General features: G+C 36.5%; 1 protein-coding gene across 20 annotated transcripts in view; it reads right to left on the bottom strand.

Moving 5' to 3' along the window:
* DLG2 (discs large MAGUK scaffold protein 2) overlaps positions 1 to 13,669 on the bottom strand; it is a 2,190,999-nt gene that overhangs the window by 606,402 nt on the left and 1,570,928 nt on the right. For all 20 annotated transcript variants that reach the window (XM_030828789.1, XM_030828794.1, XM_030828795.1 and 17 more), the window contains one exon: positions 6,709 to 6,878. In XM_030828789.1, the coding sequence (XP_030684649.1) occupies positions 6,709 to 6,878 (170 nt within the window). The remainder of the gene's footprint in view (positions 1 to 6,708; positions 6,879 to 13,669) is intronic.

Below are 13,669 nucleotides of genomic sequence, written 5' to 3'. Positions count from 1 at the left end.
ACCAGCTGGAATGGCTATTATTAAAAAGTCAAAAAAAAAAAAAAAACCCAACAGATGCTGGCAAGGTTGTGGAGAAAATGGAATGCTTTTACACTGTTGGTGGGAGTGTGAATGAGTTTAACCATTGTGGAAGACAGTATGGAAATGGAATGCTTTTACATTGTTGGTAGGAACATAAATTAGTTTAGCCGCTGTGAAAGATAGTCCTCAAAGACCTAAAGGCAGACGTACCATTTGACTCAGCAATCCCACCATAGGATATATACCCAAAGAAATATAAATCATTCTATTATAGAGATACATGCAGGTGTCTGTTCATTGCAGCACTATTCACAATAGCAAAGACATGGAATGAACCTAAATGCCATCAATGATAGACTGGATAAATAAATGTGGTATATATACACCATGGAATACTATGCAGCCATAAAAAAGGAAGGAGATCATGTCCTTTGCAGGGACATAGATGGAATTGGAAGACATTATCATCAGCAAACTAATGCAGGAACAGAAAGCCAAACACAGCATGTTCTCACTTATAACTTGGAGCTGAGCAATGAGAATACACGGACACATGGAAGGAAACAACACACACTGGGGCCTGTTGGAGGCGGAGCAGGAGGAAGGGAGAGCATCAGGTACTAGGAAGAATAGCTGTTGGTTGCTGAGCTTAAAACCCAGGTGATGGGATGACCTGTGTAGCCAACCACCGTGGCACACGTTTACCTATGTAACAAACCTGCACATCCTGCACATACACCTCTGAAATTAAATTAAAAGTTGAAGGAAAAAAAGGAACCTCTCATAGTATTTTATATTAAATATTACACTAAATACAATCTAATCCTTTAGTCCCTTAGTATTAATGAGTTCTTTGCTACTTTTCTTTATTTCCCTTTCTGCCAAATATGGTAATAAGAGTAAAAATATTATAAGAATTTATTAAGAATTTACAATTCTTATCCTGTAAATAACTCTATGAATTACATATTTAGATTGTAACCATTTTGCAGATGAGGAGAGCGAGTCATAAAATGGTTCTTATATTTGTTCTAGGCTCATGGCTGCTTGAAGATATCCAGGAACTTCTTCATTACATATGTGTCTTCTTTAATGATTGAATTATGAACATTGTAAGTGTTCATTGGTATAGTGACTTCTACAGTGTGTGCATTTCATAGTTACCATTTTTCCTATACAAAACATAAACTTACAATCTACTACATTCTCAGTTTACACTGATACAGAGCTCTGTAATGGCAAAAAGTATGTATCTACAGAGATATCAGAGTTTAAAAACATTTTAAAAAATAATGGAGGAGAACTGCTAAAATTTGTCACTACCTAGATTTAATCACTCTTTCAGTTTTTATTAATGAGTAAGGTGGCTAAAATAAAGCCACAAGCAAGACCACCTTTGGATATCAGTTAATAAAACTATGGCTTTCACATTTTTGGTTTTAGAACTTAGCCTTAAACCACCTATACGATTCTTAAGCAACAAGAGCATCTTAAAAGAAGTCATCTAATTTCTCCTGTAGCTTTAGGCTTCTTTGGCCCAGGCCATAGAAACAAACAGTTCTGTACTTGTTTAATTATATATTAATAGCTCCTTGGAAGTTATGATTTAATGTGTTCTTGGGAAAGTCACTAGGAAGCCTTTTATAGTACATCTATTTCCTGGAAACCCACATACACACTTTAGATTTTCTTCCTTTGCTTGATTTTTGGTTGCTTGGCAAGCCTAAATGGATTTGCCAAATAATTTCTTCCTACATATAATTACCTATTTTTTTCTCAATTGATTGCCCACATGCAGACACCCCAGGTGCTTGCAATGACCAAATCTATAACCGTGACGTTAGCAAGGTTTCTACCTATTTTGAGAAAAGACATTCTAAGTCAGAATGAGTATTACCCAAATATCCATTACTGAAATATATGGCTATAAATCACCAATCAGACGATTGATTCTATCTGAGTGTTGGAAAGATTAGCTCTGCTATAAAGACAAAATCACATACATCAAAGGTTATCTCAAATTAGTAATTTTTGCAATAGATGGAATCAATATAGAGTACGAAATTGAAAAACTGTAAATTTAATTTGCCACAAATCACTTTTTCACAGAATCTCTTAATGTTTTACCTATAGCATAGAAAGGAATAAATCTGTTTATCCTCTGTTCTGTGCAAAAACAAACACAATCCTAAAACTGAAAACATTCTGGGCATTAATAATCTATAAAATCTATAAAATAGATTTATTAAATGCATTAACTCTTTAAAAATAGCTGAAGTAGCCATATTCATATTTTTATATTAAAGATTAATGAAAAGTAAAAAAGTCAATTTAAAAATATGTTCCCAAACCCAGATATTTCACAAAATATAGTGAAAAATCAGTATGTTAATTTGGCAGGGTTTTTAGACAGATCTTCTCCAGTTCTGCTTCCTTGAGATTTCCTTTTCAGACACATCAGAGGTTCCCTCTGTCCTCAGAGATTCCTTCATAATCTTCCCCACCTCACAAATGGCACCCCAAATAAAAAACTGAACCTCATCCTTGAAACACCACCATCTATTTTACCAATAAATGGCATCAAGATAGCTCAAATCCATTTACTTTTTTCTCCTTCCTCCAAGTAACCCCTAACTGATCTCTGCTCTCACTTCTGCCCTCTTCATTTGCTTCATAGCAGCCAGAATGACCTTCTAAAAATTACATATTTTATCATGTGTCACTCATGCTTAAATTATCACAATAATTTCCCATTGCATTTCAATATAAACACAAACCTTCAAATATGGCCAACAAAGCTAAGCATGATCTGGCCCTTGCTCATCTCAGCCATATCATTTCATGTAATTAATTTTCATATTATTAGACTCCTAGAAGTTATCAAGATCTTTTTCTACACTATAGCCATCACACTCACATGCCTCTACTTCTATCTGGGATGCTCTTGAGACCCCACTCTTTACCTGGCTAAATGTCTGTTTTAATTTATATTTCAAGGCTTAGCTTAAGTGACACTTGCTTATAGAAGTCTCCTTTGACCCACTGTTTAATTGGCACCCCGTTAACAATCTGTTACATTTATTCCTAGTACTTTTCCCAATTTATATTATAGGTGTTTTCCCCACCAGGCTATAATCTCCTTGAGAGCAAGAACTATCTGAATTTTCTTTGTGAATCTCTATTGTCTGGATCTCTGCCAGGTACATACTAAACAATACGTATTTGTTGAATCATTGAAGGACTACATTAATGTATATCTAGATAACTCTGTGTTATATATACATAATTCAATCCAGTTAGCTCAGTTGGCTAGATTTTTTGATGCTTACTATATTGTACCCATGTGCTCAAGGAAAGGCAGATAAACTGTGCACATTTTTTTTTTCTTTTAAAGTTCTGGAATACATGTACAGAATGTTCAGGTTTGTTACATAGATATACATGTACCATGGTGGTTTGCTGCATCTATCAACCCGTCATCTAGGTTTTAAGCCCCGAGTGCATTAGGTATTTGTCCTAATGCTATTCCTCCCCTTCCCCCCCCATCCCTGAACAGGCCCTGGTGTGTAATGTTCCCCTCCCTGTGTCCATGTGTTCTCATTGTTCAACTCCCAAGACTGAGACCATGTGGTGTTTGGTTTACTGTTCCTGTGTTAGTTTGCTGAAAATTTTAAATCCTCTGGACCATTTTGTCTCTCCTAGTTATGATGAATCACGTCGTCCACTTTGTTCCAGTGAAATCATAGCTCAGGCTCCATCATAGAGCTGAGTTCATTTTGTGTTGCATTAAATGTAGTTGACTTCACGTGCATCTCTCCCATTTAAACTTTCTGAGGACAGAGACGACATCTCATTTATCTTCACTCCAGGGTGCATAAGAGTTTCCATTGTATGATTAAACATTGGTAGGAATTCCCTTTACATATATTGTAATTCAAAAATGAAGAATTATAAGCTGCCAAGTGAAGTTAAGACCACGAGGTATCATCAGAGTTACTGTAAAATCCAGTTTAAGTATTCAACTTACTCTGATTCAGCACTTGCTGTGTTTATGGTACTGGGAGAGGGATGAGGAACTTAAACAACGACTAAAATAGTTTTTCTGTAAATTGATAAGCTTTATATAGAGAAACAAATCCCCATCAGTGACCTCTGGACAGCGACAGTAGAAAGAAGTATGACTGACTCAGCATAACCACAACAAGCTCAATAGTCTCACCTCTCTCTACAGGGATTTCGCAAGAGCCTGCTTTTTAGGGATGTAAAGTTATTTCCAACAGTTATCTGGTTCTCCTCATCTCAGTAGACCAAGCTCACTTGTAACCCCATCTCCCATACATTGTATACTTTAATTGGGTTATTGCCTAGGTATACCCAGTTGATTAATGCTCACTTCTCCCCATTTCCCCATTCCAGGTCCCACAGCAATTATTGCCCCACTCCAGGCTCAAGGAAGAAAGCAGTTCAGACTGAAGTAAACCAGCTGGAGCCCTGGCGTCAAAAATAAAAATCTAAAATATGTGTTCTTGATAAAATTAAGTTTTAGTCATCTTTAGCCTTTAAGTGCTCTGCTGAGCAGCTGGAGGTCGTCCGGTTGCTCAGCTAGCAAAAGGTCTATAAATGCATGATGCTACTTTCTTTGCTGAGTGGTTAAAATTAGTATTTGTCTTAGGGCTATGCGGAATAATTACAGTTAATTGAATTACAGAAATAGCTACATATAATATACGTTTTTAATAGAAATAATGTGTATGGCCATTTTGTTTGGCTTTAAAGCTCCTTGCAATATGATTTTAGTAAATGTGAGGGTTGAAACTCTTTCATGCCACTAGAGACTGTGATATGAAAATGCTTCACTTTTTTTTCTTTTTACCCAGATTTTAGTTGTTTGGTAATGTAATGAAAATATTCAGAGATTCCTCATGGGTTAAATTCAAATGTGTTAGTTCTATGATTTTAACGCATTTGAATTTAACCCATGAGGAATCTCTGAATATTTTCATTACATTACCAAACAATTGTTACAAAGTTTAAAACCATATGTAGTAAATAATAGTACAGATAACATGTATATGTAGCTAATTTTGTTGGTCGGTTAGTTTGTGCCAGGCCTTATTCTAAATACTTTTTGTGCATCAACTCATCTAATCCTCACAACATCTCTAGGAGCAAGTACTATTCTTATTTGCACTTTGTAGATGAGAAAATATGGCCCAGAGAGGTTAAGCAATTTGCTCAAGGCCAAACAGCTAGTGAGCTGCAGAGCCATGGTACTAATCTAGACACTTTGGGCTGTAGAGTCTGCATCTTAACCACCAGGCTCTATTGCTTACCTTGTTCCAGCTATTGGTTAAATGCTTAATCCTCATAAACCCTGTTGATTGATACTACCATTATGATCCCCATTTAATAATGAGGGAGCTGGCCCAACTAAGATGACTCTGCTAGCAAGTAGTTGAACCAGGCTTTTAAACTCAGTCCTGAGATCTTAAATACCACCCACTACTGCCTCCTAGAAGAGATGGTAGGCTTATTTTTTCAATCTCATATAGCATTAGAGATTAACTAGATTTTAAAGAAAAGAAAAATGATTTATTCAAAGAGTACAGTCATTATTTGGTCATAATCATCTAAAATATTTAAATAATGTTAAGCTAATTATTAGATTTTTTTTCCAAAATATTAAATACTATTAAGTTATTACTTAATGTCATCATTCTGAAGAACAGAGTTCAAAGGATTATTCTTAAAAATTAGTATGGGCCAGGTACAGTGGCTCTCGCCTGTAATCCCAACACTTTCGGAGGCCAAAGCAGGAGGATTACTTACGGCCAGGAGTTCAAGACCAGCCTGGGCAACAAAGCAAGGGTCTGTCTCTACCAAAAAACAAATAAAATAATAATAATAATAATAACCACATGCACTAGTGCATGCCTGTAGTCCCAGCTATTTGAGAGGCTGAGATGGGAGGATCACTTGAGCCCAGGAGCTTGAGGATTCAGTGAGTCCTGATCCTGCCACTGCACTCTAGCCTGGGCAACAGAGTGAGACCCTGTCTCAAAACAAAACAAAACAAAACAAAAAACAAATAAACAAAAAGTAGTGTGGTAATTCATCTGTTGATGCAACTCCACAGAGTAACTATAATAATCTCAAGAGATATGAGAACATTTCAAAAAAATAAATTTTAACTTATTTTGGCTACTGCAAGCGTAAAATGTCATGTAATGTTGGGTACGACACATAAGAATATAACCAAACTTTAAACATCTCACAACATTATAAAAATATAATTGTTATATTAGTACAGATTATTTTAATTATTATTTATATTACTATTTTGCTAAATGAAATGATTTACCATTTGTATCTGAAAAATTAGTATTAATACGCTAGCTAAGTTATCATGACCCAGTAAGATTAAAAATTTATAGAAAAATATAGATGACTGTTAATATTTTTGTTTATAAGGAGGTTTCTACATAAATCTATCCTTTCCTTCTTATCTGAGTTCATATTTAGAGTACTGGTTTCCTTTACCCTTTGTCACCACTATTGTAGGATTTTAAATCTCTTGGTAAGCACTGAATGCCAGAGGTTGAAGAGTTCATCATACGAGTATTGCGGCACAAACTTCAGTCAGATGGTTTGTCACTAGTGTCTGTGAGTCATTTATATTTTTATTACCTTTAGGGCCTTTGAACAGTTTGATTTCCACAACGGTCTCCAAAATGGGTCGTCTTCTACGAACATACAGCCGAACGATAGACCCCGCTTCCTTGAGGGCTTCCACCGCTTTACTGTGGGAAACCTCTGACACATCAACCTCATTCACCCGCAAGATACAATCATTGACCCTGCAAGGAAGGAAAAGAGTCAAGATTCAGAAGTGGCTGGCAGGATTTCTTAAAGAATATTATTATGTTTATCTGACCTTAAGAAGTGGGAAAGTAAAGAATCTAAGAAATTTTAAAATATTTAAATTTGGAAGGATGCTTCAAATGAAGGAGATCTAGAAAATGTTAAACTCCTCAAGCCTCTTAGCCTTCTTCCTAACCACTTTTAGCCATACTACCAGTCAGGTCCCATCCTAAACTCCAGTCCACTTTGACTGGGACTGCTTCACATATGGCATAGTTAGAAGGGCATGTATTTTAAGGCCTCTGTAAGTTACATCATTATTTTAATTGGTTTGACTGAAAGTTACAATTTGAGTGGTTCTCAGAACTTATTACCATGAACTATATAGACATAACAAATATAACTATTTACAGACTAATTTTCTCAAATTTTTAATTTACTAGTTATAAAAGTAATAAGTAATCATCTTCAAATATCTGAAAAATATAAAAATACAGACAGAAGAAAAAATATACTTGACTCAATCATCCAAAATAAACCTATTAGGTTGGGCGCAGTGGCTCACGCCTGTAATCCCAGCACTTCGGGAGGCCAAGGTGGCTGGATCACCTGAGGTCAGGGGTTCGAGACCAGCCTGACCGATATGGTGAAACCCCGTCTCTACTAAAAATACAAAAATTAGCTGGGCATGGTGGTGTGTGCCTGTAGTTCAGCTACTTGGGAGGCTGAGAAAGGAGAATTGCTTGAATCCCGGGGGTGGAGGTTGCAGTGAGCCGAGATCACGCCACGATACTCCAGCCTGGGAGACAGAGCGAGACTCCATCTCAAAAAAAGAAAATAACAATAATAAAAAATTAAATAAAATAAAATAAGTCTGTTAGCTTTCTGGCAAATTATCTTCCACTGTTTCCCCACCCTCCTCTCCACCTCAATTCATCTTATAATATTATAAATACTGAAGTTCAGATTTACAAAGTTCAAGGGGAACCTCAGACAATCCTGTTCCCAGGTGCTGACTTTGAAAACTAAGAACCACAACAAATTCTACATCAAACTTTCCTCTTTTTTTTTTCATTTTCACATGGAAAGGAATAATTTGACATTTCCATAAACCTTTCCAGTTAGTTTAAAGTTATGTGGCCATCGACTCCAAATATATTTTATTTTCATGATAATAATTAGTGATAACATTAATAATGGTTAAGAGCATGGGGCTTGAGATTACAAAAATTTCTTTCCCTCACTCTGTATATCCATTCTAGTGTCCCCAATCTCAGATCACCATGTTGCTCAGAGTCAAAAATGAGGGGCCTCCTTTGCTTGATGCTTCTTTTCCCCCACCACCACGTAGTCAGTTCTACCTGCAAATATAGCCTCAGTCCATCTAGGTTTCTTCATCTTCATTGCTACCACCCTGGTTGAAATCAACATCGTCTCTCACGTGAACCACCTCCACAAATGCCTGCCTAGCCTTCTTGGATTCTCTCTTGTCACCTTTCAATCCATTCACTACACAGTGGCCAGGGTACAGTGAACATGGCTGGTTTGCTTACTCAACTTCCATTCCCCACTTTCTCCTTCCAAACAGTGTCCCGTTTTGTTCAGGGGAACTTTCCTTATCAAATATTTGTTGAATGAGTGAAAGAATAAGACTAAGTTCAATGATTGTGTCCTCCACTTCCTAAGTTTGTAACCATCGTTAATTTCCGTAGCCTCGCTAAGCCTTATCATATTCTCATCTGTAAATTGGATATAATAGTAATATCTATCAGGAAGCCTTTTGGGGAAGATTAAATGAGATAAAGCACATATAAGCACTTAGTACATACCCTCTTACGTAACGAACACCTAATAAATGTTTGTTATTGATAGCAGTGCAATATTTGTTGATTTATAATATTCTCAACTATTGGATCCTCCCTATAACTTTGTGGAATAAAACTTATTATCTACATTATAGAAATGAGAAGACTTCCAAGTGATTAAGTCCTCTGTTTAAAGCTGTCAGCAATTTGAGCAGAGATTGGATTTGATTTCAGGTCTTCCTATTTAAAAATTTGAGCTTTTTCCTCTTAGGACCATATACATATAATGTGATGAACAGTTTCATGTATGTTGTGTATATCAATTCAAAATGATGACTACAATGGTAATATTATATGAAAAGTATGGGAAGAATTTTGTATCTGTTTTTGTCCATAACTTTTCTATACCTGTTTAGTTATAGGAACTCTTGCCTCAGTAAGAACACAGAGCAGTCTCAAAATCTTGAGGCGGAATATTTCACTTCCTAAGATTCGGCAATGCCATTTCATCCTAACAGATGCTATGGCTTTAATAGACTTACACATACATTTCCTGATTGACAAAAAAAAAAAAAAAATTCGGGAAACTACCAATTAAAATAGTTTTGAGAATGTAGGCATCATGGGTGCCAGCTGCCCTGCAGCAGCTGGTCCTTTGAGAGTGGGTAATTTTGCCATCTCATGATAATGCAAAACATAATGTTTACCATCACCCTATGCTCAGAATACTAATTATATCTTAAAACACTGCTTTTCATAGAAGGGAGTGGCTGACATTTAAAAAAATTCTGGAGGCTATATATATCTATTCAAACTCTATTTTTTTTCCTTTTGTATACAGTGGGATCCTTAATTGTCAATTGCTGGTGTGAGAAAATCATAGCCTAAATCAGATGTTCATTCCTGAATATGTGGATCAAGTAGGCAGCTTTAGGACTAGCAGTCAGGAGGCCTGGATTTGAGTCCCAGTTCTTTATCATCTGTGGGACCACGGTGAAGCCAGTTTATCTTTGTGAACTTCAGTATCCCATAAAAAGAGAGAGAGCATGTCCAGAGTCAGTGAGAGCAGTAACTGTATTGTATAGTACTGTGCAGGAGAGTACCCATAGCTGATGTGTGGAGATGTGTACATTGTAACATATCATAGATCTGAAAGTTCTTGCTATTGAGTGGATCAAAGATGTGCTCAAGTATTTGTTGAAATGTGAACAGAATGGAAATTTAAACTTTTAAAGGACATACTATGTGCAATATCAGCCAGTCATTTCACTTATTTGTTCTTACTTAAACAATTTATAAAGTATGGATCCCATTTTATAGACAGTGGAATTTTACTGACAAGGTCAAAGTGTTGGTGAAAACAGGGACATAATTTCAACCAGCTTCTACTGATACAAAGATACTCAGATACTCAGAGTTGATTGTTTTATTTACTTATTTTTTAATGATGGTGTTTGTAGGGGAGGTGGGGTAGTTTATATTCAAATTCTTAAAATAGAGAGGAAAGTATGTCATGCCAAACTAGGGCACTCAACTTCCCATCCTCCCAGAAACTTGAAATAGATTTTGGCTAGAGGGTCATAGCTATTTAAAATTAATTTGCTCTCTTTACCAGTAGATAAACTTTGTGAGTAAAGCCACCACCTGTATTCATTTTGCAGCATGTAAGTACATAATTAGCTTCAAAGTCAAGGAATACTTTGTCACAGTAACAAATGCAGGCTTTATCATATTTCTGAGGGACATTGTTTTATGAAGCCATGAGTTCAAGACCAGCCTGGGCAACAAAAGCGATACCCCATCTCTAAAAAACAAAATGTTGTTTACATATACAGACTTACTCCCCAGTCTCACTCTACCAATCTAATTAAGTTGACAGTTTCACTCTCAGTACTTGATGTTACACACAGAAGTCTACGGTACTCATCTGCAGCAATTTCATCTTGTAAACCAGAATTGTCTGCAATATCAACAGATTAATTTTAATATTCTTTCTAGAATTTCCCTTAGAAATTTTGGCACATTCCTTGCCAAAAATATTTTAGAAACAAAAAGGATAGTCTATCATTAGCCCGTATTCACAGAGTCATATCTAAGTTTTGCACTAAATCAAGTTATTTTCTAACGTGGTATAGCATCACTGAAAAGTAAAATAATACTTAGTGAATTATTTATTCCACTTTGACAATATAATTTAAAGTAAGAGGTAATATCCACTCTCTCAAGGTACTAAAATATTTTATGCAGTGTGGCGATTCCTCAGGGATCTAGAATTAGAAATACCATTTGACCCAGCCATCCCATTACTGGGTGTATACCCAAAGGATTATAAATCATGCTGCTATAAAGACACATGCACACGTATGTTTACTGCGGCACTATTCACAATAGCAAAGACTTGGAATCAACCCAAATGTCCATCAATGATAGACAGGATTAAGAAAATGTGGCACATATACACCATGGAATACTATGCAGCCATAAAAAATGATGAGTTCATGTCCTTTGTAGGGACATGGATGAAGCTGGAAACCATCATTCTCAGCAAACTATCGCAAGGACAAAAAACCAAACACTGCATGTTCTCACTCATAGGTGGGAATTGAACAATGAGAAGACTTGGACACAGGAAGGGGAACATCATACACCGGGGCCTGTTGTGGGGTGGGGGGCTGGGGGAGAGATAGCATCAGGAGATATACCTAATGTAAATGATGAGTTAATGCGTACAGCACACCAATATAGCACATGTATACATAGGTAACAAACCTGCACGTTGTGCACATGTATCCTAGAACTTAAAGTATAATAAGAATATATATATATATATAACAAAAGAAAAATTTTCTGCCGTTGAAGTAAGATTTGTGATTTTACGCATTTTTAAGTAAGCTAACTCATTTAAAATGATCATCAAGTGTTGCAAGAAGTCAGGGACCCCAAACGGAGGGACCAGCTGAAGCCATGGCAGAAGAACGTGGATTGTGAAGATTTTATGGACATTTATTAGTTCCCCAAATTAATACTTTTGTAATTTCCTATGTCTGTCTTTACTGCAATCTCTAAACATAAATTATAAAGATTTCATGGACACTTATCACTTCCCCAGTCAATACCCTTGTGATTTCCTATGCCTGTGTTTAATCTCTTAATCTTGTCAGTTGAGGAGGATGTATATCGTTCCAGGACCCTGTAATAATTGCATTAACTACAAAAATTGTACAGCATGTGTGTTTGAGCAATATGAAATGTGGGCACCCTGAAAAAAAAAACAGGATAACAGCAATTGTTCAGGGAATAAGAGAGATAACCTTAAACTCTGACCACCAGTGAGCCGGGCAGAACAGAGCCATATTTCTCTTCTTTCAAAAGCAAATGGGAGAAATATCGCTGAATTCCTTTTCTCAGCATGGAATGTCTCTGAGAAAAAGAATGCGCACCTAGGGGTAGGTCTCTGAATTGGCCCCCACCGGGCGTACCTGTCTCTTATGGTCGAGATTGCAGAGGTGAAATAAACTCCAGTCTCCCATAGCGCTCCCAGGCTTATTAGGAAGAGGAAATTCCCACCTAATAAATTTTGGTCAGACCGGTTGATCTCAAAACCCTGTCTCCTGATAAGATGTTATCAATGACAGTGGTGCCCAAAACTTCATTAGCAATTTTAATTTCGCCTCGGCCCTGTGGTCCTGTGATCTTGCCCTGCCTCCACTTGCCTTGTGATATTCTATTACCCTGTTAAGTACTTGATGTCTGTCACCCACACCTATTCGCACACTCCCTCCCCTTTTGAAACTCCCTAATAAAAACTTGCTGGTTTTTGTGGCTCGTGGGGCATCACGGATCCTACCAATGTGTGATGTCTCCCCCGGATGCCCAGCTTTAAAATTTCTCTCTTTTGTACTCTCTCTTTTTATTTCTCAAGCCAGTTGACGCTTAGGAAAATAGAAAAGAACCTACGTGATTATCGGGGCAGGTTCCCTGATAATCAACTCATAGTAAGTGTTAAAAATTAAAAAATTCCTGTACATTATGCATAAAACACACTAGAAAGAAAGATAGCGAAGTTTTAATTTGGGTCCTTTGTGGGTATGGAGATTATGAGTGCTTTAAAAAGCAGATTTCTACTTTTATGTTTCTTTCAAATGTTTTATATTGGACATATATCACAGCAGACAACCTAAGAACATGGCTTGGGAGGCTTGGTCACAGCCAGACAGATCTGGGATCTCACCACAGCGCTAAAACTTGGGAGCTCTGTGACTACAGACAAGTCACTTGACATCTCAAAGCCTCAGTTTCTTCATCTGAAAATAGGGATAATGAGATTGCTATTGATTGACTGTTATTGTTATTGAGAGAACGCATGTGAAATACATAGCGTAGTGCCTGAAAAACAGTAAGCATAAAAAATGTTAGCTATCATTATGAAGAAGAGACAAGAAGCATTTGCATAAGAGAATATATAAAGAGACTATAGTGAGGGAAAAATACTAAAGGGAGAAAAAGAAAGAGCTACAGTCAAGATGCTGAAAGTGTTTTTAAAATTTTATATAAGAAAGGGAGGAAGAGAAGAGATGAATGGGATTTTCAGGAAGAAAAATACAAAAATAGAGCTTTTACAGCAAGGTACTGGTACAAAAACAGACACACAGACCACTGGAACAAAATAGGGAATCTAGAAATAATGCTGCACACCTACAGCCATCTGATTTTCAACAACATTGACAAAAACAAGCAATGGGGAAAGGACTCCCTATTCAATAAATGGTGCTGAGATAACTGGACAGTCATATGCAGAAGACTGCAATTGGACCCCTTCCTTAAACCATCTATAAAAATAATCTCAAGATGAATTAAAGACTTAAATATAAAACCTAAAAATAAGAAAACCCTGCAAGATAACCTAGGAAATATTATTTTGGACATAGGACCTGGCAAAGATTTCAAGATAAAGATGTCAAAAGCAATTACAACAAAACCAA

This window comes from Nomascus leucogenys, chromosome 15 (assembly GCF_006542625.1).
Source record: "Nomascus leucogenys isolate Asia chromosome 15, Asia_NLE_v1, whole genome shotgun sequence".
In the NCBI taxonomy this organism is placed as follows: domain Eukaryota; kingdom Metazoa; phylum Chordata; class Mammalia; order Primates; family Hylobatidae; genus Nomascus; species Nomascus leucogenys.
Note: the sequence above shows the minus strand (reverse complement) of the source record. Positions and strands in the feature narration are given on the sequence as shown.